This window comes from Rana temporaria, chromosome 7 (assembly GCF_905171775.1).
Source record: "Rana temporaria chromosome 7, aRanTem1.1, whole genome shotgun sequence".
Taxonomy (NCBI): domain Eukaryota; kingdom Metazoa; phylum Chordata; class Amphibia; order Anura; family Ranidae; genus Rana; species Rana temporaria.
The window spans coordinates 136,992,865-137,019,146 of record NC_053495.1 but is presented as its reverse complement, the minus strand read 5'-3'; the positions used below and the strand labels follow the sequence as shown (position 1 = coordinate 137,019,146).

Genomic DNA, 26,282 nt, shown 5'->3' with positions numbered 1-26,282 from the left:
TGCCTCGGCCATAGGAAAGGCCGTGGCTTCAGCCTAGCTCCCGGAGTGGCGCCCATCTTGGTCCACTCGGTGGCGGCCTAGGGGAGCCTAGAGCAGCGCGCTGATGTCATCACCCAGCCTCAACTGCTCGTGTTTGTCTGACTTCTCTGGTAAGACTAAGCAAGCACTAATCTTCCTATACAGTGGGGGAGATGTGGACCATATTACAGTGGGGAGATGTCTGTGGATATTACAGTGGGGGAGATGTCTGTGGATATTACAGTGGGGAGATGTCTGTGGATATTACAGTGGGGGAGATGTCTGTGGATATTACAGTGGGGAGATGTCTGTGGATATTACAGTGGGGGAGATGCCTGTGGATATTACAGTGGGGAGATGTCTGTGGATATTACAGTGGGGAGATGTCTGTGGATATTACAGTGGGGGAGATGTCTGTGGATATTACAGTGGGGAGATGGCTGTGGATATTACAGTGGGAGAGATGTCTGTGGATATTACAGTGGGGAGATGTCTGTGGATATTACAGTGGGGGAGATGCCTGTGGATATTACAGTGGGGGAGATGTCTGTGGATATTACAGTGGGGGAGATGTCTGTGGATATTAGGCCGCCTACACACGGTCAATCCATCTGATGAGAATGGTCCGACGGACCGTTTTCATCGGTTCACCTCTGAAGCGGCCTGATGGTCTGATGTGCGTACACACCATCAGTTCAAAATCCGATCGGGTCAGAACGCGGTGACGTAAAACACACGACGTGCTGAAAAAAATGAAGTTCAATGCTTCCAAGCATGCGTCGACTTGATTCTGAGCATGCGTGGGTTTTGAACCGATGCTTTTGTGTACTAACCATCGGTTTGGACCTATCGGTCAGCGGTCCATCGGTTCAATTTTAAAGCAAGTTCTCTAATTTTTGTCCGAAGGACAAAAGACCGATGGGGCGTACACACGGACGGTTTGGACCGATGAAACTGAACTTTGGTCCGTTTCCATCGGTTTGGACCGATTGTGTGTATGGGGCCTTACAGTGGAGGAGATGTCTGTGGATATTACAGTGGGGAAGATGTCTGTGGATATTACAGTGGGGAGATGTCTGTGGATATTACAGTGGGGAGATGTCTGTGGATATTACAGTGGGGGAGATGTCTGTGGATATTACAGTGGGGGAGATGTCTGTGGATATTACAGTGGGGACTATATATGGTGGTGATCCGAAAAATGTATGTGTGTTATAATTAATCAAAATTAGTTGATTAATCGATTAAAAAAAAACGATTAATCGAACACGACATTTTTAATCAGTAACAGCCCTAATAAAATCACTTCCATACAGATTTACTCAGAACATGGAAACAGACTAACAATTATTCCTTCAGAACAACAAACAGTAGGAATCTGCAATGAAGTTTGTTAGGCCCCCATTCACACTAAATCCGACTTTGAAATCGCGTTACTTCACTTGAAATCACACGATTTCAAAGCCACATGCCAGTGCAACTTCAGGTGCAACTTGGCTGACATTTGTGTGACTTCATGCACAGATGTCTATGCAGGTATCACCTGAAATTGGCAAAAATAGTGCAGGAACTGCTTTTTTAACCACTTGCCAAACAGCCACCTTCAATATACTGCGGCAGATCGGCAAAATCCCGCGAACCGCCGTAGCTGTACGTCGGTCCCTTTAAGCGGGATAGCAGGCGTGCGCGCGCTGGCTGCATTGCGGGGGTTCCGATGCTCGTTGCCGGTGGGCGCAATGACAGCCGGCCATGAGCAATCGCATGCACGAGAGGCAGAACAGGGAGGTGTGTGTGCAAACACACACACCTCCCTATTCTGTTCGTGAGTTCCTAATAGCTAGGAATCACGATCTGTCATTTTCTCTAGGTCAGTCCCCTCCCCCTACAGTTAGAAACACAATTAACCCCTTGATTGCCCCCTAGTGTTAACCCCTTCACTGCCAGTGACATTTTCACAATAATCAGTGCGTTTTTATAGCGCTGATCGCTGTATAAATGCCAATGTTCCGGCGCCCACTGGGTGGAGTTAGCGTAGTTTTCCGCGTCAGGTATGCAAATTAGCGATTTACGACGATCCACGAACGTACGTGCGGCAGTCGCATTTTCTAACGTCGTCTGTAGTCGGCTTTTTCCGGCGTATAGTTAAAGCAGGTATTTTGCGGCGTATAGATAGACTTGCCATGTTAAGTATGGCCGTTGTTCCCGCGTCGAAATTTGAATATTTTTTTTTCGGAAGTCGTCCGTGAATAGGGATGGACGTAACTCACGTCTAAGTTAAAAAAATGACATTGTTGCGACGTCATTTCACGCAAAGCACGGCGGGAAATTTCTGGACGACGCATGCGCAGTTCATTCGGCGCGGGGACGCGCTTCATTTAAATGAAACCCGCCCCCTGATCACCGATTTGAATTCCGCCGCTAGAAATACACTACGCCGCCGTAACTTACGGCGCAAAATCGTTGAGGATTCGAAATTCCGCCAGGTAAGGTACGGCGGCGTAGCGTATCTCTGATACGCTGCGCGGATCCAATTCTCTCTGGATCTGGCCCTATAACTTTTGCGCAAACCAATCAATATATGCCTATTGTGACTTTTATTGCCAAAAATATGTAGAAGAATACCTAAACTGCAAAAAAATTGCATTTTTTAACAAAAATTCGGGATATTTATCATAGCAAATAGTACAAACAATTTTTTTCAAAATTGTCGCTCTTTTTTTGTTTATAGCGCAAAAAATTAAAATCGCAGAGATAATCAAATACCACCAAAAGAAAGCTCTATTTGTGCACAGTGCTGAATTGCAAAAAATGGCCCGGTCATTGAGCAGTCAATTCTTCCGGGGCTGAAGTGGTTAAATCGGTGCTGCATCGCAAAGTTGGCGTTGCATCGATTCGAACAGTTCCATTGCTGACAATAGGGAGCGACTTGTCATGCGATTTGGAGCTGTCTAATCACAGGACGTCGCACCTGTGTGAACGGGGCCTCAAAGTGCAATGGCTGCATGCAAAAGGCAGTTAGCAACTGGAACTAATTGGATTCCATTTTTTTTTTACTGATTCAACACTGTTTAACTGACATCTCATTGGTTACAATGGGTTAGTGCACTGATTTAAGGAAGTGTAGAAAATCTATAGTGCTTTGGGAATCCTTTCTCAAGAGTGTTTCCTGTAAATACATGTTTATTTGTAAAATAAAAATTATTTTGTTATAGCTGAAAAAAGTTATAAATAAAAAACATAAAAGAAATATCGCAAAAAGTGCCCTTTAGGCACAGATGGAAAAACAACCAGAGGTGGAACTATGGGAAACTTCTATTCATGAAAAAGTGCAAGAACGCCCAAGGCTATCAGACTTCATCCAGACACACTGCAGCTCCTCTCCGAGACCTTGGGGAATCTCCAACTGACAACAAGATAAACATAAAGCAGAGGGCGTAATCTAAGTACAGTATTAGGCATAAAAGGCAGTGTCGAAAAAAAAAAAAACACAGCTCAAGGTAGGTCTTCTTAATCCACCCCCACAAACACAACATTTTATAGCAGAAACAAAGAAAAAGAACCAAAACTTTGGTCGCTGTTATATGGAAACAGAAACATACATTTCCTCAACATAAATGCAACCATAAGGCGTTCAAAAACACACGCGTGCGCATTGAACGCTACCGATGTGAACCAATGCGCATGCTCTGTTCTTTTTCCTGTTCCGAAATCAGAACGGAGTGAGTGTTCGTGTCGGGGAATGACCGACGTGAACCAATGCGCATGCTCAGTTCTTTTTATCCTGTTGCGATATCAGAACGGAGTGAGTGTCCGTGTCGGGGGAATGGTACACAGAGCTCACAACTCCGGCTGGCTTCCAGACTGTGCAGCGAGGAGATGACAGAACTCCGACTATCGCGGCCGCTGTATTTCTTGAAGTGCCAGACTTATTATTTTTTCCTTTTAGTGGCCATAAAACGTCAATGAGATGAACAGTGTTTCTTATATAGCCAACAGGTGGCTCCGTGGCGCAATGGATAGCGCATTGGACTTCTAGAGGAGTGAAGGTATTCAAAGGTTCCGGGTTCGAGTCCCGGCGGAGTCGATATTTTATTTATTTTTTCATCCTCAAGATAGATTAATGTATTAATTCATGACTGTGTATGGTGGAGTAGTAAGTGTTTGTATTTTAATCAAGTCATAGAGTTGTGAGAGTTGCTGGCACACAAGATCAGATAAAAAGCGGATTTACAATCCGGATGACATGGTTAGGACTGTCTCCATACTGCAGCTTTTATTCTGCAGCTCTGACAGCAGCCTATTTATGTTGGTGATGTTTTGTTGCTGTTAGTTTGATCAATTGCTATTTAACCACTTCATTACTGGGCACTTAAACCCCCCCCCCCCCTCCTGCCCAGACCAATTTTCAGCTTTCCACGCTGACGCACTTTGAATGACAATTGCGCTGTACCCAAATGAAATTTTTATCATTTTCACACAAATAGAGTTTTCTTTTGGTGGTAATTAATCACCGCTGGGGTTTTTATTTTTTGCTGAACAAACAAAAAAACATGTTTCATAGTTTGTTATAAAATTTTGCAAACATGTAAATTTTCTCCTTTATTGATATGTGCTGATGAGGCGGCACTGGTGGGCACTGATGGGGACAGATAAGGCGGCACTGATGGGGACAGATAAGGTGGCCCTGATGGGCACTGGTCGTGGACACTGATGGGTGGCACTGTGGGCACTGATAGGTGACACTGGTGGTCACTGGTAGGATGCACTGTTATTCAGGTGGCACCTCTCCTTCATCGGGACCGATGTCCCTCTGACAGCCGCCAGTGATCGGCTAGAAAAATAGCCGATTACCAGCTCTGTTTACATCACATGATCAGCTGTCATTGGCTGACAGCTGATCACGTGGTAAGGGGTTAGGGATCGACCCCTTACTCCAATTTGTGATCAGCCGAGTCTCATTTAGATCCAGGTCTAAACAGCTCGATCTATTTTAAGATCCAGGTCTAAACAGCTTGATCTATTTTTAGATCCTCAATCTATTTTTAGATCCAGGTCTAAACAGCTCGATCTATTTTTAGATCCGGGGCTAAACAGCTTGATCTATTTTTAGATCCGCAATCTATTTTTAGATCCAGGTCTAAACAGCTCGATCTATTTTTAGATCCTCAATCTATTTTTAGTTCCAGGTCTAAACAGCTCTATCTATTTTTAGATCCAGATCTAAACAGCTTGATCTATTTTTAGATCCAGGTCTAAACAGCTCAATCTATTTTTAGATCCAGATCTAAACAGCTTGATCTATTTTTAGATCCAGGTCTAAACAGCTCAATCTATTTTTAGATCCAGGTCGAAACAGCTAAATCTATTTTTAGATCCAGGTCTAAACAGCTTGATCTATTTTTAGATCCTCAATGTATTTTTAGATCTAGGTCTATACAGCGCAATCTATTTTTAGATCCTCAATCTATTTTTAGATTCAGGTCTAAACAGCTTGATCTATTTTTCGATCCTCAATCTATTTTTAGATCCAGGTCTAAACAGCTAAATCTATTTTTCGATCCTGGTCTATAAAGCTCAATCTATTTTTAGATCCAGGTCTAAACAGTTTGACCTATATTTAGCTCCTGTGTCTATTTTTAGATACTCAATCTATTTTTAGATCCAGGTCTATATAGTTTGATCTATTTTTATATCCAGGTCTAAACCGTTCCATTTATTCTTAGATCCTCAATCTATTTTTACATCCAGGTCTCAACAGCTCAATCTATTTTTAGAACCGGGGCTAACCAGCTTGATCTATTTTTAGATCCACAATCTATTTTTAGATCCAGGTCTAAACAGCTAGATCTATTTTTAGATCCTCAATCTATTTTTAGTTCTAGGTCTAAACAGCTCGATCTATTTTTAGATCCAGGTCTAAACAGCTTGATCTATTTTTAGATCCTCAATCTTTTTTTTAGATCCAGGTCTAAACAGCTCAATCTATTTTTAGATCCAGGTCTAAACAACTTGATCTATTTTTAGATCCTCAATCTATTTTTAGATCGAGGTCCAAACCACTCCATCTATTTTTAGATCCAGGTCTAAACAGCTTAATCTATTTTTAGATCCGGGGGCTAAACAGCTTGATCTATTTTGAGATCCTCAATCTATTTTTAGATCCAGGTCTAAACAGCTCGATCTATTTTTAGATCCTCAATCTATTTTTAGGTCCAGGTCTAAACAGCTAAATCTATTTTTAGATCCTCAATCTATTTTTAGATCCAGATCTATACAGCTCAATCTATTTTTAGATCCAGGTCTAAACAGCTTGATCTATTTTTAGATCCTCAATCTATTTTTAGATCCAGGTCTAAACAGCTTGATCCATTTTTAGATCCTCAATCTATTTTTAGATCCAGGTCTAAACAGCTCAATCTATTTTTAGATCAGGTCTAAACAGCTTGATCTATTTTTAGATCCTCAGGGGCAGATCCACAAAGATCTGCCCCGGCGCAGCGTATCTGAGATACGCTACGCCGCCGTACCTTACTTCAGTTTGGTTCGAATCCATAAAGATTTTGCACCGTAAGTTACGGTGGCGTAGTCTATCTCTGGCGGCGTAACGACGCGTAATTCAAATCGGCGAGTAGGGGGCGTGTTACATTTCAATGAAGCGCGTCCCCGCGCCGAACGAACTGCGCATGCTCCGTTCCTAAATTTCCCGCCGTGCATTGCGCTAAATGACGTCGCAAGGACGTAATTTTTTGTGACGTGGACGTAAATGACGTCCAGCCCGATTCACGGACGACTTACGCAAACGAAATTAAATTTTTCAAATTATACGCGGGAACGACGGCCATTCCTTAACATTGAGTACGCCACCAAATAGCAGCTTTAACTATACGCCGAAAAAAGCCGACTAGAGACGACGTAAAAAAATGCGACGGCCGTTCGTACGTTCGTGGATCGTCGGAAATAGCGAATTTGCATATTCAACGCGGAAAACAACGGGAACGCCACCCAGCGGACGCCGAAGAATTGCATCTTAGATCCGAAGACGTACGCCTGTCGGATCTAACCCAGATGCCGTCGTATCTTGAGGATTCAAAACAAAGATACGACGCGGGAAATTTGAAAGTACGCCGGCGTATCAGTAGATACGCCGGCATACTCTCTTTGTGGATCTGCCCCACAATCTATTTTCAGATCCAGTTCTATACAGCTCAATCTTTTTTTAGATCCTCAATCTATTCTTAGATCCAGGTCTATATAGTTCGATCTATTTTTAGATCCTCAAGCTATTTTTAGATCCAGGTCCAAACCGCTCCATCTATTTTTAGATCCAAATCTAAACTGCTCAATCTATTTTTAGATCCGGGGGCTAAACAGCTCGATCTATTTTTGGATCCTCAATCTATTTTTAGATCTGTCTAAATAGCTCGATCTATTTTTAGATCCAGGTCTAAACAGCTCGATCTATTTTTAGATCCTCAATCTATTTTTAGATCCAGGTCTAAACAGCTCGATCTATTTTTAGATCCTCAATCTATTTTTAGATCTATGTCTAAATAGCTAGATCTATTTTTAGATACTGGTCTAAACAGCTTGATCTATTTTTAGATCCTCAATCTATTTTTAGATCCAGGTCTATATAGTTCGATCTATTTTTAGATCCTCAATTTTTTTTTAGATTCAGGTCTAAGCAGCTCGATCTATTTTTAGATCCTCAATCTATTTTTAGATCCAGGTCTAAACAGTTTGAGGATCTAAAAATAGATCGAGCTGTTTAGACCTGGATCTAAAAATAGATTGAGCTGTATAGACCTTGATCTAAAAAGAGATTGAGCTGTTTAGACCTAGATCTAAAAATTCATCTATTTTTAGATCCAGGTCTATACAGCTCAATCTATTTTTAGATCAAGGTCTAAACAGCTTGATCTATTCTTAGATCCAGGTCTAAACAGCTCAATCTATTTTTAGATCGAGGAGTTTAAGGCTGGAAGTGGTTCTCTTGTTGACACTTTATTGTTCTGCATCTGGTGAACAGAAGAATGTACCAGGCCTGAGCATCCCTTGGTCGGATCATGACCTCAGGGCCGGCAGTCTCAGCAGCTCACGGGGCAGGAGGTGGAACAGGCCTGTACTCCATCTCCTCGTCTTTTTCTTCCTCCCCATATAGTTCCTCTTCAGCTGGGCTGCTGCACCAGGGACTGGTGGGGGGTAGCAGTCTGTCCAGGCTCTGTTTTCCAGAAGAAAGCTCGGCACTCATAGGAAGGTCCGGCGGCTTAGGGCTGAGGAAGAGGTCTCTGCCTACCCCACTGTGCAACAGCCTCATCAACTCTTATGAGAACAAGTGCAATGACTGTGTGTTGAGGAGCTGGGCTGACTGGTGTAGATGATACCCTGACACTGACTGGGAGAGGGCAGAGCAAAGGGTCCCCTGACAACCTGTGTACAAAGATCTCACATACTATGGTTAAGAGTGCAGGTCATAAGGGGTTCCTGACACCCTGTGTATAAAGACCTCATAAAGACAGTTTGACCTTTTTTTTAGATCCAGGTCTATACAGCTCATTCTATTTTTAGATCCAGGTCCAAACAGTTCGACCCTATTTTAGATCCTCAATCTATTTTTAGATCCAGGTCCAAATAGTTAGATGGAGGATCTAAAAATAGATCAATTTTCAGCTTTAGCTGTATGGAGGTTTTGTGGGTTATGAGGTATCCCAGGATGCACTGGAAGACCAACAAGCGAACCAGAAAGACGTCATCAGCAGTCACTTCCGGTTCATGTGTTCATGTTCTGGAAGTGTCTGGTGCACACATCACATCTGGTGTACAGCAGGACGGTGAGCAGGGTGGGCACGCATGCGGCGACATTGTGACTCCAGCTGCTCACAGCGCTGGAGCCGCGATACCCGGAAGACACGCTGAGACAACATGTCAGCTACCTCGGCGTGGACCAGGTGAGTTACCGATGCCTCATTCTAAGGTAAGTATTTCATTATGAGCTAGTATGCGGTGCAATGCATACTGGGAAATGTAGTTCTTACATGAACGAGCGCCGCAAACCAGGAAGTGAATGAGAGAACAGAAACTAGAACGCCGGAGGTGATATAGATGAAGGAGTTTAATAGGTATTTACTCTTTTTTTTAACAGAATCATTACACTATTCTGTCTACCTTGCAGACATTAATTTTAGGCAACATTTTTTTCCCCTTTACAACTCCTTTAATGTAAGCAGGCACCCCTCTTATTTTGTTTGTACTATTTTAAATAAATACAGTATTGCGTTATGGATTGTTCATTTGTTTCCTTCTGAGATAACTCAGAGGAGAGGACATAGCATGGAGGATTTATCCATTAACCAACGGTATACATTATGATTTCCCTACTGAGCATTAGGCTGTCTTTTTAAGTAAAGAGAACATATCCATCTGGTGAGCAGTTTTCATATCTGAGACCTTTGGGTGTTTTTATCATGTAAACAGTGAAGGAATCTCTTCTCTGCTATCAAGATTAAGAATTAATGATATATGCTATGTACTTTATTTCACTCAATTTTTATTAATAATATCACATGCATATCTTTATTGGCAAATGTATTGTTGCATTTTATGTTTAAAGGGGTTGTAAAGGTTTGCTTTTTATTTTTTAAATAGGTTCCTTTAAGCTAGTGCATTGTTGGTTCACTTACCTTTTCCTTCAATTTCCCTTCTAAATGTTTTTTTTTTCTGTCAGAATTTCTCACTTCCTGTTCCTCCTCAGTAAGCTTGCCCCCATCAACCGAGACGTTCTGGCTGGAGGTTAGTCAGCATGCTCACCCCCTTTCTTGGGACTACATCCCTGCGGGGAGACACTGTGAACGTTCACATCGTCTCCCCGCAGGGATGTAGTGCCCTGGATTTTCAGCAATTCCAGAGACTAGTGATTTAATCGACTTTTCTGAGGAAGAACAATGGGGTGAGCCTCCAGCAGAAGAGCTGGCATCAGGGCAGAACATAACTGAGCTCTGCTCAGCACCAACAGCTTCAGCCTTCCTGAGAGAAGACAGGGACCTGGAATTTCCTGCCAGCAGCAGCGGAAGCGCTGGCAACCGGACAGACAGAGGGTTCAAGACCTCTGCCCCACACCTGAAAGAAGTTCTGGGGGCCCAGGGTGAGAAGGAGATGGTCACTTGCCAGCAGGAGAAGGTTATCATTCTCCCTCCCCAATAGTCAGACAGCATGTAAGAAACTGGGGGAGGGACCAGAGGTCAGAAGGTGCTGATCTGAATACTTATGAGAAACTGGCAAAATACCCAGGCAGGAGGCCTGGCAGGGTAGCTGAACCTGCCCATAAATATTGAGGAGCCTGGCTAGAAGGGGAGTGGGGTGGAAGATTGTGGCTGCTTTCACACTGAGGTGGTTGAAAACTGCCCATAAAACACTAGGCGCTTTTGAAAGACTTTTTGTGCATTTTTCAGACGCTTCCTTTTCAAGTAAATGGGGGAGTGTTTGAGGCGCTTTTTTTAGCGCTCCAAAAATGCTGCTTGCAGGCGTTTTCACCACATCATTGTGAAAGCATTATTTGATTCTAATGGAAATTAGTTTTCGTGAGCCTTTCAGGCATTTTGCTTTAGCGTGAAAGCAGCTCAATGTTAAAGTTGTCTGTGTTGGAAGCATTAGTGTGTGAGATGGTCTGTTCTGGAACCCCTTACTCTGGGATACTCTTAAAGGCAGCCAGGTGGGCTGGTAGTTTCTAGCTGAGGTCTGAGGAGGTTCATTTAACCCTTTCACTGCCCCCCAAAAAAATTCTGGAATCAGACACCAAGGAGAATAAAATTTATGTCACTTGATAGATATTACCACAAAAAACATCTAGGAAACAATATAAAAGCAGTTTTATTGGCAACACAAAAAAAAAGTTACCAAAAATTTGGGTAAAGGTTGCACCAAGTAAATAGATACCCAACATGTCAAACCTTAAAGTGATACTTTGGGGGTTATTTACAAAAGGCAAATCCACTTTGCACTGCAAGCGCACTTGTGCAAGCAAAAATGCTTGCGTGTGTTTTTTTTTTCATGTATGGATGATAAAATAAGCAGAGCTTCCCCTCAGATCTATAGCGACTGCACTTATAAGTGCACTTGTAGTGCAAAATGGATTTGCCTTTCATAAAAAATAAATTAAAATAGACACTTAAGGGGTTGTTTAACCACTTAAGGACCGGACCAATATGCTGCTAAATGACCCAAGAGGTTTTTACAATTCGGCACTGTGTCGCTTTAACAGACAATTGCGCGGTCGTGCGACGTGGCTCCCAAACAAAATTGGCGTCCTTTTTTCCCCACAAATGGAGCTTTCTTTTGGTGGTATTTGATCACCTCTGCGGTTTTTATTTTTTGCGCTATAAACAAAAATAGAGCGACAATTTTGAAAAAAATGCAATATTTTTTACTTGTTGCTATAATAAATATCCCTCCAAAAAAATATATAAAAAACATTTTTCCTCAGTTTAGGCCGATACGTATTCTACCTTTTTTTGGTTAAAAAAAAAAAAAAAAAAAAAAAAAAATCGCAATAATCGTTTATCGGTTGGTTTGCGCAAAATTTATAGCGTTTACAAAAAAGGGGATAGTTTTATTGCATTTTTATTATTTTTACTACTAATGGCGGCGATCAGCGTTTTTTTTTCCGTGACTGCGACATTATGGCGGACACTTCGGACAATTTTGACACATTTTTGGGACATTTGTCATTTTCACAGCAAAAAATGCATTTAAATTGCATTGTTTATTGTGAAAATGACAGTTGCAGTTTGGGAGTTAACCACAGGGGGCGCTGTAAGATTTAGTGTTCACCTAGTGTGTGTTTACAACTGTAGGGGGGTGTGGCTGTAGGACTGACATCGATCGAGTCTCCCTATAAAAGGGATGACTCGATCGATACGCCACCACAGTGAAGCACGGGGAAGCCGTGTTTACACACGGCTCTCCCCGTTCTTCAGCTCCGGGGAGCGATCGCGACGGAGCGGCTATAAACGAATAGCCGCACCGTCGTCCCGGATCGTTCCCCGAGGGAACCCGACTGCCGCATGTAGGGGGGGGGGGGGGGGTCCCGATCGGACCCCCGGAAAGGCAGGGACGTACAGGTACGCCAATGTGCCTGTACATGCCATTCTGCCGACGTAAATCTACATGCGGCGGTCGGGAAGCGGTTAAAAATAACAAACATGTTATACTTTCCAGCTCTGTGCAGTTGGGTTTTGCACAGAGCAGCCCAGTTCATCCTCTTTGCGGATCCCTCTTTGGCTCTCTATCCTGTTGAGTGACCCCTACAGCAAGCAGCCTGTTATGGGGACACCCGAGGTGAGCCACAGCTGTGTGTCCATTCAGCCCCCTCTCTCACTTCATTGGCTCACAGACTGATGGACAGCAGTGGAAGCTGATGGCACTTCGCTGCCGTCTCAGCCACTGAGGAGGGAGAGTCCCAGACAGCCAACTCTTGTGCAACATCGCTGAATCGAGATGGGGCTCGGGTAAGTAAGTATTAGAGGGGCTGCTGCACACAGAAGGCTTTTTATCTTGATGCATAGAATGAATCAAGATAAAAAACCTGCCTTTACAACCACTTATAAATTTGCGCACGCCTGTGAAATAACAAAACTTCAGTACCCTATATTTTCTATGCGCTGGATGCAATCTTGTAGCAGCGCAGCCACACAAATGCATCCAGACAGGTAGAGAATAAAATTTAAAATATAAAATGCCCATCCGTTTTACATACAATCCCGGTGCCTGTAGCCTTCGGAGTGTGTGAAACCTCCATCTGTCAGGACTGTAAGACATACTGACCTGACAGCGAAAGGGTTAGAGGGGACCGAGTGCTCCTTAGAGAGACTGTTACCGATCTGTCAAGAGACACAGGCAACTCAGGGATTAGAAAGTCCAGGATACATCTTTGTGTATTTTTGTACAGAAATAGGAAAACGTTGTCGTCCTCAAAGTTTCGTTGCAAGTGAAGTTGGATATCCCATGTACTCCTTTTACCCTATCCAAGTTGAAATCCCTAAAAAAAACAAGCCCATGGACTGGTTACTGACATTAGATGAAAGTGTGGAAAATGTGTGTTGCCTGGCTGTGCAGACTAGAGGGGGGACTCAAAAACTCAGAGGCTCCTTAAGGGGTAGCACTACACAGGAAATATCCAAGCCGACATTCAAACAAGTCACCACACTTTTTTTTCTTTTTTTTATTAATCAGGATTACAATTTTTGAAGGTAGATTATAAATTGCCAGGCAACTAGCAAAGCCAACTGGTCAATAACCACAACTCACATCATTTCCTAAAGACAGGTTTCCTTTATTAAAGTCATCTGTAAGTTAAACAAACAATCAAGGTGGGAACATCCCAGGTTTAGTGGCCTTTTATTTAGAACATACATGAAGCTCACAGAACATAAATATTTCAAAATTAAAACAAATACATAAAAGAATCAAATCATTTTGTGACATCTACTGGAGAAACTTTTTTTCTTAAAACGCTTTAGTCTACTATAATAGCAGTATAGCAGCTAATCTACAATGATATACAGTATATAGCCAACTATTGCAATGTGCCCCCCCCCCCCTGCTCATTAGTACAGTCTGATCACAAAATGCAATGCAACCAATTAGAAGCCAATTATTATATACCTCCAGTACAATAAAGCAATTAATATCCATTCATCTACACTTAACAAAAAAGGACACTCCTATACAAAGACATTAGGCCTCAAATATTTTCTCAGGCATGTTGAGAAGCTAGGTTCATTTGGATTCCAGAAAATATACTAGAAATCTTAAATGTGAAAATGCCCGTCAGGCCCTTAAAAATAGATTTATTAACAACACCTCTCATGGCACTCTGACTTGCCCACAGTCAGCGATTACGGGCTCTTATCTTCATTGTACATCACAATGTAGGCTCCGTTTCATGCACATTGCAACATGTGCTCTCTGGTCATGGTTTTGTGTAAGTGAGGCATACCCATAAAGGGGCAATAGTAGTGCAAGAGCCAGGTACAGTCATTAGTCTGTGTCCGTGTACATGTGGCTGAATGTGCCATGGCCTGTTTAGTAGTTAGGGCTCTTGAGGGGTAGCTTTTTAATGTGTGCATATGGTAAAGAGGTGTGAGAGGAAGGATCATAAATAAAATGTTTAAGCCAATTATATCATCGTTCTATATCTTGGAGTCTTCCGCTCTTGCTAGACTAAAGCTTCTACTATGATAAACCGTCAGCTTGGGATACACTGCAGCAGTCAAACGTATGCATTGTAAACTAGGCACAGTGTACACAGTATGAAAATGTTCAACCGCCAGCTGTATTCTGTTGCCAGATCAATGACGTCACTGGTGATGAAGCCAAAAAACACTGACCTTTGGTGGTTCAGCTACACGGAAGTTGTCTGTATGCTGCTCATGCATTCTCCCTTGAGCAGGACTGCAGACAACCATGCAACTTAGAGTGTGCATTACTGGCCTCAGGAAAACAGTGATCCTCCATTGTGAAAAGTGTCTCAGCTGCACAAAAAGTGATCAGCGGTCCCCAACCACAGATAATCCCTGGCTGTGTGATTACATCTGAACTTCAGCAGATGTTTGCAGCTACTGTCAGCCTGTCATTGCTATGTACAGGCTTAGCAGCTGCAAATATCCACATCCACCTGTACATTGAGCTTGCTGGATTCTTGCTGCAGGTGGAACAATTTTTACCATGCGAATGAAGCCTCATGCCGCATACACACAACAGTTTTTCAGGTTGTAAAAAAAAAAGTTTTTAAGGGTCTAGAAAAAAAAAAAAGTTTTTTTCAACCCGATCATTAAAACGGCCTTGCCTACACACGATCGTGAAAAAAAATATATATATATTTTTGGTCAGAAAGAACCCCGACAAAACACACACCTCCCTGTTAAAAATGCATTGAAGATGCAGTAAACGCATCAATAACGCACCCGTGTTACGTTTGAGTCACATGACCTATGGAAAAGAAAAACACACACACACACACACACACACACACACACACACACACACACACACAAATAAGCACAGTAAAATTGTGGTAAAAGCGTCGACACCAGTATTGGCACCTTTTTCTAGAATGGCAAAATGCCAAAAACACAATTTTTTGACTGCCAAAATTTTGGTGCGTCTCTAGTCACAAGTCATCTTGTTCCAGATCAGAGATGTAGAATGTTGTAAGGCAGTGGTTCACAACTTCTGTCTTCAGGACCCACTAAAAGGCCAGATTTTAAGTATGACCTTGGAGAGATGCATCACGGAGCAGCAAATGGTATCACCTGTGATGTGCTGCAGTTATCTCGCAAACCTGGCCTGTTAGTGGGTCCTGTTGTACAGATTTCAGTGGGTCCTGTTGTACGGATTTCAGTGATCAGCATGGCAGCCAGGGAACTAGTACTGTCAAGTGGTCAGCTATGACAACTCCTGTGTGTCTTCAGTAAAGTTTTCCTTTAAAATGTGATCCCTGACCAATTGGTAGACTGAATATTGCTACAGCCTACACACAAAGCTGACCACACAGACATGATACAAACTGATTGTACAATCTCCAAAAGATCTACCAACTATGTAGTAGAGCAAGGACCTGTCTGATTTGATACAAATTGATTGGATAGAATAGGTAGATTCTCATTACACAACTTTGGTAAAACTAAAGTTAATAGCACAAGGTTTGTATGGTCACATTGCAACATGTAACAACTGGGATAATGTGTAAAAAAATTATATAATATATCAAATAAAAAACAAAAACAACACACACACACACTAAACAGAGGTGGTGCCCATAGCAACCAGATTCCAGCTGATTTTGTTCAGTACAGGTCAGATTTACTGAGTGTATGCAACACCTTTACACGTTAACCTTTTTTTTTCTTAAAAACACAACACCATTTTTTAGAACAAAAACTCCTTTAAAAAAAAAAAAAAAATTAAAGCAACAGATCACCCACAAACGCAAATAATTTAGAGCTCTACAATTTTTTTTTTAAATCAACTACATACATATACATCTTTGATGATATAATACAATATCTTTTACCATTTTGGTGCTGCAGGATTCTGGCACCCTGTTTGGTTTACATATACATAAAGTCAGCCATATAAAAACAAATAACCATATGAACAAGATCAAACTTAAAAAAGAGAAGGTCTGCCCACTGCTGAAAAATGAAAAGAATTAATAGGACAACTACCTGTCCTGGAGTCCAGCGATGTTGGCACCGCAGCTAATGTTCCCATCCATTGTGGGTAAAGGGAATCTGACAGTGCAGCATTACGGCTTCACGCCGGGTCCCTACTGCGCATGTGTGGGGCACCGCTGTGCTCTACTGGCCTGGCAGCAGGGGAAGGAGCCGAGCCGCTGACGTAATTTGCCGTGGCCCAGACTCCCGGGAGTGGGGACAGGTATCTGCCCCCCCCCCTCAAGGTGCCAAATGAGTGGAAGTTCCACTTGTGGGTGGAACTCCACTTTAAAACATTTACACTGTAACATCTGCAGCAGCCTGAGCAAGCCGATTGGCTTACTACACACAGCTGTCACACCGATATAGAATATCCATTTTATCTACCTTTCCTAGGTAACTAGATCATCCAGAGCGGGTCAAGGAAGTCCCTCCAACATACAATTATGTTTAATAATCCTTAGCTATCTAAAATGCTAATTCCACTTTCGACATGCAACAAACGTGTATTACGTCGGCTTTGTCTAAAGGTTATAGCAGCTTTTTTACTTTGCAGCAGTTTCTGCCAAGAATCCTTTTCATAAAAAGATTTAAAGGGCATTGTTTCAGTAGCTTTTCTTTAGAATTACCAGTCAAGTATTTTGCGCTGCGATAAATCTGCACAGATGATTTCATAATAAGTTCAAACTGCCAAAGACAAGGTAGTGAGTGGGTCAGGGAAGTTTGTTTAGTCCCTAGCTGGTGCCACACATGACATTCAATTGGAATACAAGGAGCCCATCCGGGAGGTAACCGAGTAGCTATTGTACAGCCAGTAATTTCGTAGGACTGATAAACAATGAATAGAAGCAAGGACAAAACAAAAAAAAGATTATTTCAGAACCTGACACATTTATCAAGACTTCTTTTCCTAGCCAAGCACTAAGGTCATGATATTAAGTTTGTACAGCTCCAGAGATAAGGACAATAAAACCAGGCTAACCTTCAAAGTGCAATGTTTACGTTCTACAATAAGGCTTCCTACGCAAAAACAAGTAGTTGATTACGGATATTACAAGAGAAAAGAGGCCATAGTTACAGAATTCTTCTCTGCAGGTTATATGATGGTTTGTGCTCGTTCATTTAAAGCAGTAAAATGATTGACAGGGGCATGGACTAAAGCAGGCCATAGGCACTTCGAATCTCAGTTGCTTCAATAGAGACCGGTCCAGATTTGATCCATGGGCAGGCTGATTGTACCCAGGTCGATCCATCAGTTGACTTTGGAACAACCAGCATGCCCGATTTCTAGCATGCAATTATTGCCAGCAGCTATAGCCACTAGCAATAATCAGTGTTTTACCGGCAGGGACAGCTCCCAACGTGTCTCTCCCCCCCCCCCCCACTGGGAGAACACAATAGCTCTGCAGGAGGGATTTCCCCTCCCCCCCCCCCCCATCAACACTGACTGTTTTACTGTGTTGAATGTACAACCCATGGTTGTAGAAAAAAAAAAAAAATTTGCATCATCAATGGCCTGCCTAAGCTTACTGGTGTGAGCGGCGTGTGCCACATTAAGCAGATAGACCTGTTTAACCACTTGCCAACCAGCTCACGCAGATATACGTTGGCAAAGTGGAAGGTTCCCGCAAATCGCCATATGGGTACTTTGGAACCTTTAAGGGCCATAGCAGGCGCGCACTGCCGGCCACCAGAACGGGGATTTGTGTGTGTAAACACACAAATCCTCATTCTGTCAGGAGAGAAGAGACATATCGCTGTTTGTTTGCAATTACAGTCAGTCCCATCCACCCACGGTAAGAAACTCACGAGGGAAAACACTTAACCCCCTTGATTGCTCCTTAGTGTTAACCCCTTTCCTGCCAGTGACATTTACACAATAACCAGTGCATTATTATAGCACTTATTCTTTGTATAAATGTCAATGGTCTCAAAAAGGTGTCAAAAGTGTCTGATCTGTCCGCCGCAATGTCGCAGTACCGCTAAAAATCAGACCACCACCATTATAGTACCTGCACCCAATTAAAGGTAATGCGGCAGTTTTCAATATAGAGAAAACACTGCAGATCCCCACCAAGTTGGATCTTGCATACAGAATATGAGCCATCTGCAGAAAGCTCACATACTCTCTGCCTTTGCAGTAACTACACAGTACGACAGAGCTGGCAGGGTTAAACACTGTCCTCCCTTCCGCTCCTAGCGGAGCAACTGGCAGAGTGATAAGAGCATGCGGCTCTAACTGAACTGATCTGTGCTGTGTCAGTAAGGCCTCTTTAACACGGAGCGGACCGTTTTTGTGTCCGCTCCGTGTGTGTCCGTCGGCTCAGCGGGGATCCCCGCTGAGCTGTCGGCGGACCCCGCACACAGTGCAGAGACCACCCCGTCTCTCCTCCGCTCTCCCCTATGGGGAACCGTCTGCATCCGATCCGTTCCGCAGGACGGAAGAAAAATAGGGTTTTCTTCCGTCCGCAAAAGCGGATCCTGACGGACGCAGATGGTCGCGGACGTTAGCGGATGCTCCATCCGCTAACGGACGCGATCCCATAGGGAACCATTACAAGTCCGTCAGCAGACTTGTAATAAGCGGACGAACGGAGCGGACATGTGAAAGGACCCTAACAGTCACAGCATAGAACAATGAGTAGATATTCCCAACAAAAGGGGATTGCCACTCTTTGTTAATTTCCCCCCATATCCATCTCAAGTGGCCTTTAGCACTCCAACGCTGCCTTCACAACTGTGCATTATACATTTTTACTGGTCTTGTTTTGATGGATTTTTATAAATCCAGTTATAGGAATGAATCCAGTTCTATAACAGCTAGTGAGCACCATTTTTAGGCTTAAACAGACACTACCATATTGACCATTTAGTACCCCCTTCCACTCACCTGGCACTAAAATCTCCAGTGCTTGCTAGTGTCCTACACTAAAAGAGGGTTGTGACATTACTCCGACTGTAAGGTGACAGACTGCCGATCTATTAGCTTTGGTAACTTCTGAAATACTGACCCAAAACATGTATGCAGATCTGAGCTTTGACCCACCCTGCTGCACCTTTGCTTTGGGTCAATGACCCAGAATCCAGGCAACTACTAGGTCAGCAATGGTTGCCTACATGTATGCCGTATTACAAGTGTCTCACTGTCAGATGGGTTTGTATGCGAGCGAGGAAAACAAATATCATAATTAGCATGCACAATGTACAAAAGCTATTAAAAAGGTGGTTGTATCAGTTTATCACTTCTGGGGAGAACAGGGGATTCTCATTGCATGTCATTATACAAAATAAAAATAAAAATAATTTAGCAGCTCGAAGTACTGGAGATTTTTTTTTGTTAGTAGTAATGCCCTGAACAAAAGGCTGTTCCCTCCAACATTAGCAATCATTAAAACAGAGCCACCTAGTGATGTGAAAAAACACAATGGACCCTTCAATTGTCAGCTTCCCAAGGGTAAATTAAATACTTTTTACATATTTTCAAATTTTCATTTGCAGCTTGTAAAAATTGTGGCTGCAGATATTGCTTTGCTACTGGTGTCAAAGTCATTTGGTCTTAGGAACATCTATATGTGTAAAGACGTTTGTGTGCGTCTGGTAAAACATTTCAGTGGTTTGTCCCGATGAAATTGTTAACGGGGAGCTTTCCTCTTTGCTTGCACAATGTAGCCTTTTGATTTGATAATCCCACGGGTTTTAACAATGACCGAGTATCTGAGGACCCACACAGGCGACCATGCATCTGCATTACTCCCTTCAACACTGTCCCTCAGAACTTCTTGAAAACTTTCTTCAGACAAAATTTCTGCATTGTAAAAAAAAAAAGAAAAGAAAAAAAAAAAAACAGGAAAAAAATGTGTTACAAAAAGATAAAATGTTAGAGTACAGCCAACAGTCATCTTTAGTTATGAACATGCAACCACCACCATTATTCCCATAATGAAGGTCATGCAGATGTCTCATTGAGCATTGTTCTCAGGGAAATCTCTTCCTGTGCAAAATCTATAACTAGAAAACATTTTTAAATTCAAAGCCCAACTCCAGGAGAAAAGTTATCCCATACAGTAGGGCTGTGCCCACACTGCACAGGTCAACTGATCATTTTGGAAAACTGCATTCCCCAACAGTCCAATTCAAGACCGCTAGAGTGCAAGGGTGCTTCTCCCCTAGAGGAAATGAGCAGTTAAACCCTATGCAGTTCAGGCACAGGCCCACCACATGGGAAATCCCCCCCCCTCCCCCCCACCAGAGAGGGGCCTTTAAGTGATACTGTACATTGTTGCTTTGACAATTGCACGGTCATGCAATGCTGTACCCAACTAAAATTGTCCCTTTTCCCCCCCCACAAATAGTTTTCTTTTGGTGGTATTTAATCACATCTGCGGTTTTTATTTTTAAAACCATCTAAAATAAAATTTCATTAATTTAGGCCAATATGTATTCTGCTACATATTTTAGTTTTTTTTACACTTGTACATGGCATTGATCAGCGAGACTGACATTGCGGTGGACAGATCAGACACCTAGCCAACACTTTTTTGGGAACCAGTGACATTACAGTGATCAGTGCTAAAAATATGCACCGACAATATAATTACTCTGGCAGGGAAGGGGTTACCATCAGTGGCAAAGTGTTAACTGTGTTCCCTCAGTAGGTTTCTAACTGGAGGGGATGGGCTCACTGCATGGACACTGGTCAGTGTTCCCGATTAGCAGGAACACTAGATCAGTGTCCATGCTTGACAGCACGGCGGTCTGCTTGTTTACATCGTCAGACAGCCATTCTGTCTCTGTGGGGAGTGATCATTGGTGGGCGGCGGATTGGCTCCCCCTGTGGCCATTGACAAAAATCACATACAGGTACGTGATTTTGCGCAATAGAGCCGCCTTGCCACAGTATATGTATGACAGGCAGTTAGGAAGTGGTTAAGCCCCAAGAGCCATCACACTAGTCTTGGCACGTTTAAGTGCAAAGCAAAGCCGACTAAGATTATGTCCTACTGCGAGGTGTAACACTGTGCAAGCCAGAATCAAACATTTCTTAGTTACCTTTAGAATCACTGTGAGTTAGTAACTGAATATCAAATTCCTTTGCAAAAGCAGTTAAATCAGGAGGCATTATACAGCATGATGCAAGATTTACTTGGTTACTGCTTGGCTTTATCTGTTAAAAAAAAAAAAAAATACACAAATACATTAAAATAAAATTACAGATTCATACCAAAAACCCCTTGTAATACTAATTATATATATATATATATATATATATATATATATATATATATATATATATATATATATATATATATATATATATATATATATACACACACACACACACACACACATATACACACACACATACACACACACTAATTTGTGTTGACCACTTGTACAAGCCATACACTACCAATACTATCCTCCTCCCAAGCATTTTCACCATCAGAAGGATAGCAGAATGATGCACAGAAAATATATATACAACATAGTGACAAAGACAGATTTAGACCCTCTGCCCTTTTCACCAACTTGTGACAAAGGACTGGCCAATCTCACACTGTGCTGTCACTTGCGTAACCAATGTTACTCTCAGCCCCACCCTGCAAAAAATTTCCAGCTCGCAGGCCCACAATCTAGGGGCTCACAGCCTGAGTGTGATTGTCACTGGGTTAAGTTTGTCAAGCAATCCTTCAACTGCCACCACCGACAACAGTCTCGGAACTTCACATACACACAGGCATGTTCAGAGATTTATCATACGCAGTAGCGCTCTTCAAAGACACAGGGATCCTTTTAGTTTGCATTAAAAGATTAAGAGACAGATTTAAAGAGAAGTATGGGAATAGTTTTTTCCCCATAATCATACTTGCCCTAGATGGATGCTGCATCTGTCCCCCAGCGTCTCTATACTGAGAACCGAACCATCAAACACCGCCAATGGTTCGGTTCTCTCGGCTCCTCGAGCAGAGAGCTGCTGCCTGTCAGCAGCTCCGCTTCTCCACGCTCATTGAAGCTCCGAGCTATGGAGGGGCGGGGAGCCGCTGTCCCAGCAGGTCGCTGAGAGGCGGAGACGGCAATCAGAGCAGGCACCTGGCAGATCTAGACTTCATTGTCATGACGACACGGTGCCTGGACCAATTCCAGCGACGTCAGTAGAGAGTAGAATTGAGACCGCTCTGTGCTGAAAAACAGGTCACAGGAGTGCAAAAGGAATTTTCCTTTTGTGACCCTTAGGAGAAGCCCAGCCAAAAAAGCTCAGACTATACTTCAATACTTTTCAAAACAGTTTTAAAAGTGGTTGTAAACCTAGTTACACCACTTTTACCTACAGATAAGCCTATAATAAAGGCTTACCTGCAAGTACTGGAAATATCTACCATATACGCTTGCACCAACGTCATCACGCGAAAGGGCACAATCGTGCAGTTTCTAAAGGGCCTGTGTCGTGACCAGCAGGAGTGATGTCACATGACTCTGGCCAGTCACAGAGCTGGAGTCCACGGCTCCGGAATGAAGAGGGCTGAAGATGGATGCGGCTACCAGCGGGGATATCGCGGGCTTCGTTTGCAGGCAAGTGCAACATAATGCGCTAGAATGCAATGCAAACTAGCTCATTACACTTTTAATTTGAAGGGGGAAAAAAAAAAAAAAAAAAGGAAGTAAAACCCATCAGGGTTTACTGCCTCTTTAATACATGAAAAGGTCTAAATGGTACAAATAAAATATTTACAGAAAAAGGGTGTTACAAAGAAAAAAAAAAACAAAAAAACAATGCAACAGAGAAATAAAGAGTTAAAATAAAAAAAAAAAAAAAAGGGAAGAAAACTTGCAAATCCTGCTTTCAGCAGAGTCCAGCGAATAAGAAAAAAACTGAGCAGTGGCTCGCAAGTTCTGTTAGGTGTTCCTTGGTTTGATGCCAACGAGAGCTGTTAAACTGTCCTGGCATTCCCCTTTTCTCTGGTATCAAAGGGCTGCTGACAGAGGCATCTAATTCATCCAATTAATGGTCTGAGGAGTGGTTTCTTGGATATCATTAGGTTTAGGACTATGTCCTAAATACAGTTTTCTATAGATACTCATATTTCTACCGGGTACAGCACAACATGCAGATTTTAAAGTCTGACTTTAGCTTCTAAATGAATATAACCTAGAAAGGTTTTGCATGCCTAGTTTACCTAGGAGAGGAATTGGGGGGGGGGGGGATGCTTCTGCTCCCAGTACTCCTAGGTAGCAGTGTTTTGGCTCAAAATGCTATAAATTAACTGAGGGAGGCAAATATGAAATCACACAGCCAGAATGTGGACATAAGTTATGAAAATATGCAGAAGTGTTAAGAGTTTTGGCTGCTAACCAATCTTTCAGGCATGTGTATTGCAATGGACGGGGGGGTCTGGAAAACCCAGGGTGCTCAAGCTTGCAAGGGTGATGGTTTAATTAGGGTTTCCAGATGGGAATGTTGGTTAATGGAAAGGGCCTGTGCGTGTCCAATAAACGGATTGAAAAAGTCCTGCATCAGTTAATATGTGTTTATTGTATAGCTGACAGAGAGCAGAGGGGGGGGGGGGGGTGCAAAGGGTCACTGGTTATGCACTTCACATGACTCAGTTGAGTTGGGGACACAAACAAAATGGATGTTGCATACAGCTCTTCATTAGCTCAATGTGCACAACCATTACATATGCGACAGTTACTGGATAGAGGATTAAGTAAACCAGCATTTTTTACATTAATTTGCAAATACACTGTATATTTAGCATACTCCACACTAGAACCAAATGAAAAATGTAACTGGGTAGGATTCCAATTCTATTACAATCTTCATGAAATATAAAGAATGGGACGTTTTTTGCACTCTTAAGACTACAAGCGGGTGCTGAGCCTCACCTGTGCCCAGAGGTAAAGCTGTTCCAAGAGTGGTTTATCCAGATCCGATGTTCCTATAGCAACAACTTTATTGTCTTGGACAAGACTTTCCAGCTCTCTCCAGTAGGGCTGTAAATGCTCCAAGGTAAGAATGACGCCATCGTCCAGAGGGGGTGGTGCAATGATTACTGAATCCAACTGGTTAACAGCCAAGGTGGAACATGCTAGAACAAAGATAGGAAAGCAGATTATCAGTAGGCAAAAATGACACAGAACCCTTACACATTCACTACTGTGAACAGGAAAACATTTCCCTCTTTTACAAAGATTTTATTGCAGAAAATAAAATCATCAACTTAAATCAAGAAAGAGATGTTACATCAGAGCATAGCATAAAGAAAGGGGGACACAGAGGGACATTGCATAATTCACAAATGTGATTAAGATGTTAACTAAAGTCCTTAAGTCAGGGGTGTCCAAACTTTTTTCAAAGAGGGCCAGATTTGATGAAGTGAAGATGCGTGAGGGCCGGCCGACCATTTTGCCTGACATTCTTTGAACCATAAAAAATTTGGTCTAAGGGTGTTCATTCGAGCAACTAATACACGGCCCAACAAGAATTCTCTTGCCTTTGTGGCTGTGTGCAAGTAAAGAGGTGAGCTGTGCGTTATTTGGATTTACCGTATTTGTTGGCGTATAAAACGCACCTTCACTTTAAGAGGGACGTTTCAGGAATAAAATAAATAAAATGTTTAAATAAAAAAGGTCTGTGAAGCAAATCCCCACTCCATCCTTCATCACAGATCCTCCACCCCCAATCAAACCCCACTTTATCACAGTCCTTCCTTTATATTACAGAGACAGACAGACTGTCCCTTTCATCAACACAGCATTCCCCCTCCCACACTGACTGCCCTACCTTAATCACACAAGGCGGGAAGCACGCATGGCTTAAAGGCGGGTGATTGGTTGCTGGGACCGCCCCACTGTCTAGCAACCAATCACTTGCTTTGTAACTTGAAAGGTCCTGCCCTTTGCCCGGACCTGCAGCACTTCCAGGCTTGTGTGAATAAGGTGTGTGGGGAGGGGGAGAGTGAAGCGATGTAAAATGAGAGACCTGACTGCCACGCTTCCCATGTAATGGATGTTAGTGGCGGGCAGAATTCGGCCCGCGATCAACCATTAAGTACGGGTGCTGCAGAAGTGGTGGGCTCCCAATTAGGATTGGCGAGTTCTGCAGGAAGGACACTATGGGCACGACGGGCCTGTGTCTTCTTGGTGGCAGCGGGACACTACTTGTGCTTGCCAGCCTGAACTGCACTTATGGGACTCGCCACATCACCAAGTGCTACTGCAGTGCTGGATGTACAACCAGGGTGTACTAGGCCGCTGGTGCTTGCCAGTTCATTAGAAGAATGAGCGGCACTAGTACTTCTCTTCTCCATACGAGAGCCCTGCGGTTCTTGCACCTCAACAACAGCAGAAGAATGGGGTCGAATACGCCTGACCTTGGCAGGGACCTCAACTTTGTAGTCAGTGCTATCCATCATGGAGCCGCTGTCTACAGGATCAGTGTTCTGAGACAATCTGACAGATGAGTGACTTCCTCTTCACCATCTGTCATGCTCAGAAACGTGTAAGCCTCTTCACTAGTGTACCTTCGATTTGCCATTTTGGGCTCTAATTTTACTCGTACAACTAGTGAGATTCACAGGGGGAAAAAAAATAAAAAAGCATCTAGGCTGTCAGCAACCGAGTCAAAACGCTGGCAAAAAAAAAAAAAAAAAAAAAAATGTTCGCGATAAGGCCTGACTCTGCGAACGCTGCAGTTGTGTTTAGTAAGTGACAGTGATCGATACTGCACTTGGGTGGGGTGGGCCGGAGAGGCAAAACGCAGGTGCTAGCGGGTATCTGGGCTGATCCCGCTAACACTGCATTTTTGGGAACCCTAAACTGCTGGGGACACTAGTATAGATGTGATCAGCTATTGATCTGTCCAGATACTATACCACTAAGGGAGGTGTATGCTGTGTGCATGGATGTTAGCACTACTGGCACTAATCTGACGCTGCCTGGAGCGACGCAGACCCCAATACCTAACTGATATAGCCAGAAAGGTTTAAATGTCTCATTAGTTCACCATACCGAAAAGTCTCCCACCACATACAAGCGCAACTAAACCGCTCATCC

At 42.9% G+C, this 26,282-nt stretch overlaps 1 protein-coding gene and 1 non-coding gene across 2 annotated transcripts in view; one reads left to right on the top strand and one right to left on the bottom strand.

Moving 5' to 3' along the window:
• Positions 1–4,016: 4,016 nt before the first annotated feature.
• On the top strand, positions 4,017–4,102 carry TRNAR-UCU. The gene is given in 2 exon segments: positions 4,017–4,053; positions 4,067–4,102. It is a non-coding gene; the product is annotated as a tRNA-Arg (tRNA).
• Positions 4,103–19,450: 15,348 nt separating this feature from the next.
• The window catches only part of GCLM (glutamate-cysteine ligase modifier subunit), a 45,916-nt gene continuing 39,084 nt past the window's right edge, over positions 19,451–26,282 (bottom strand). Inside the window, exons 5-7 of the mRNA XM_040360001.1 lie at positions 24,114–24,316; positions 21,279–21,393; positions 19,451–20,034 (exon numbers count right to left, since the gene is read on the bottom strand). Of these exons, the coding sequence (XP_040215935.1) occupies positions 19,862–20,034; positions 21,279–21,393; positions 24,114–24,316 (491 nt within the window). The 3' untranslated portion in view covers positions 19,451–19,861. The remainder of the gene's footprint in view (positions 20,035–21,278; positions 21,394–24,113; positions 24,317–26,282) is intronic.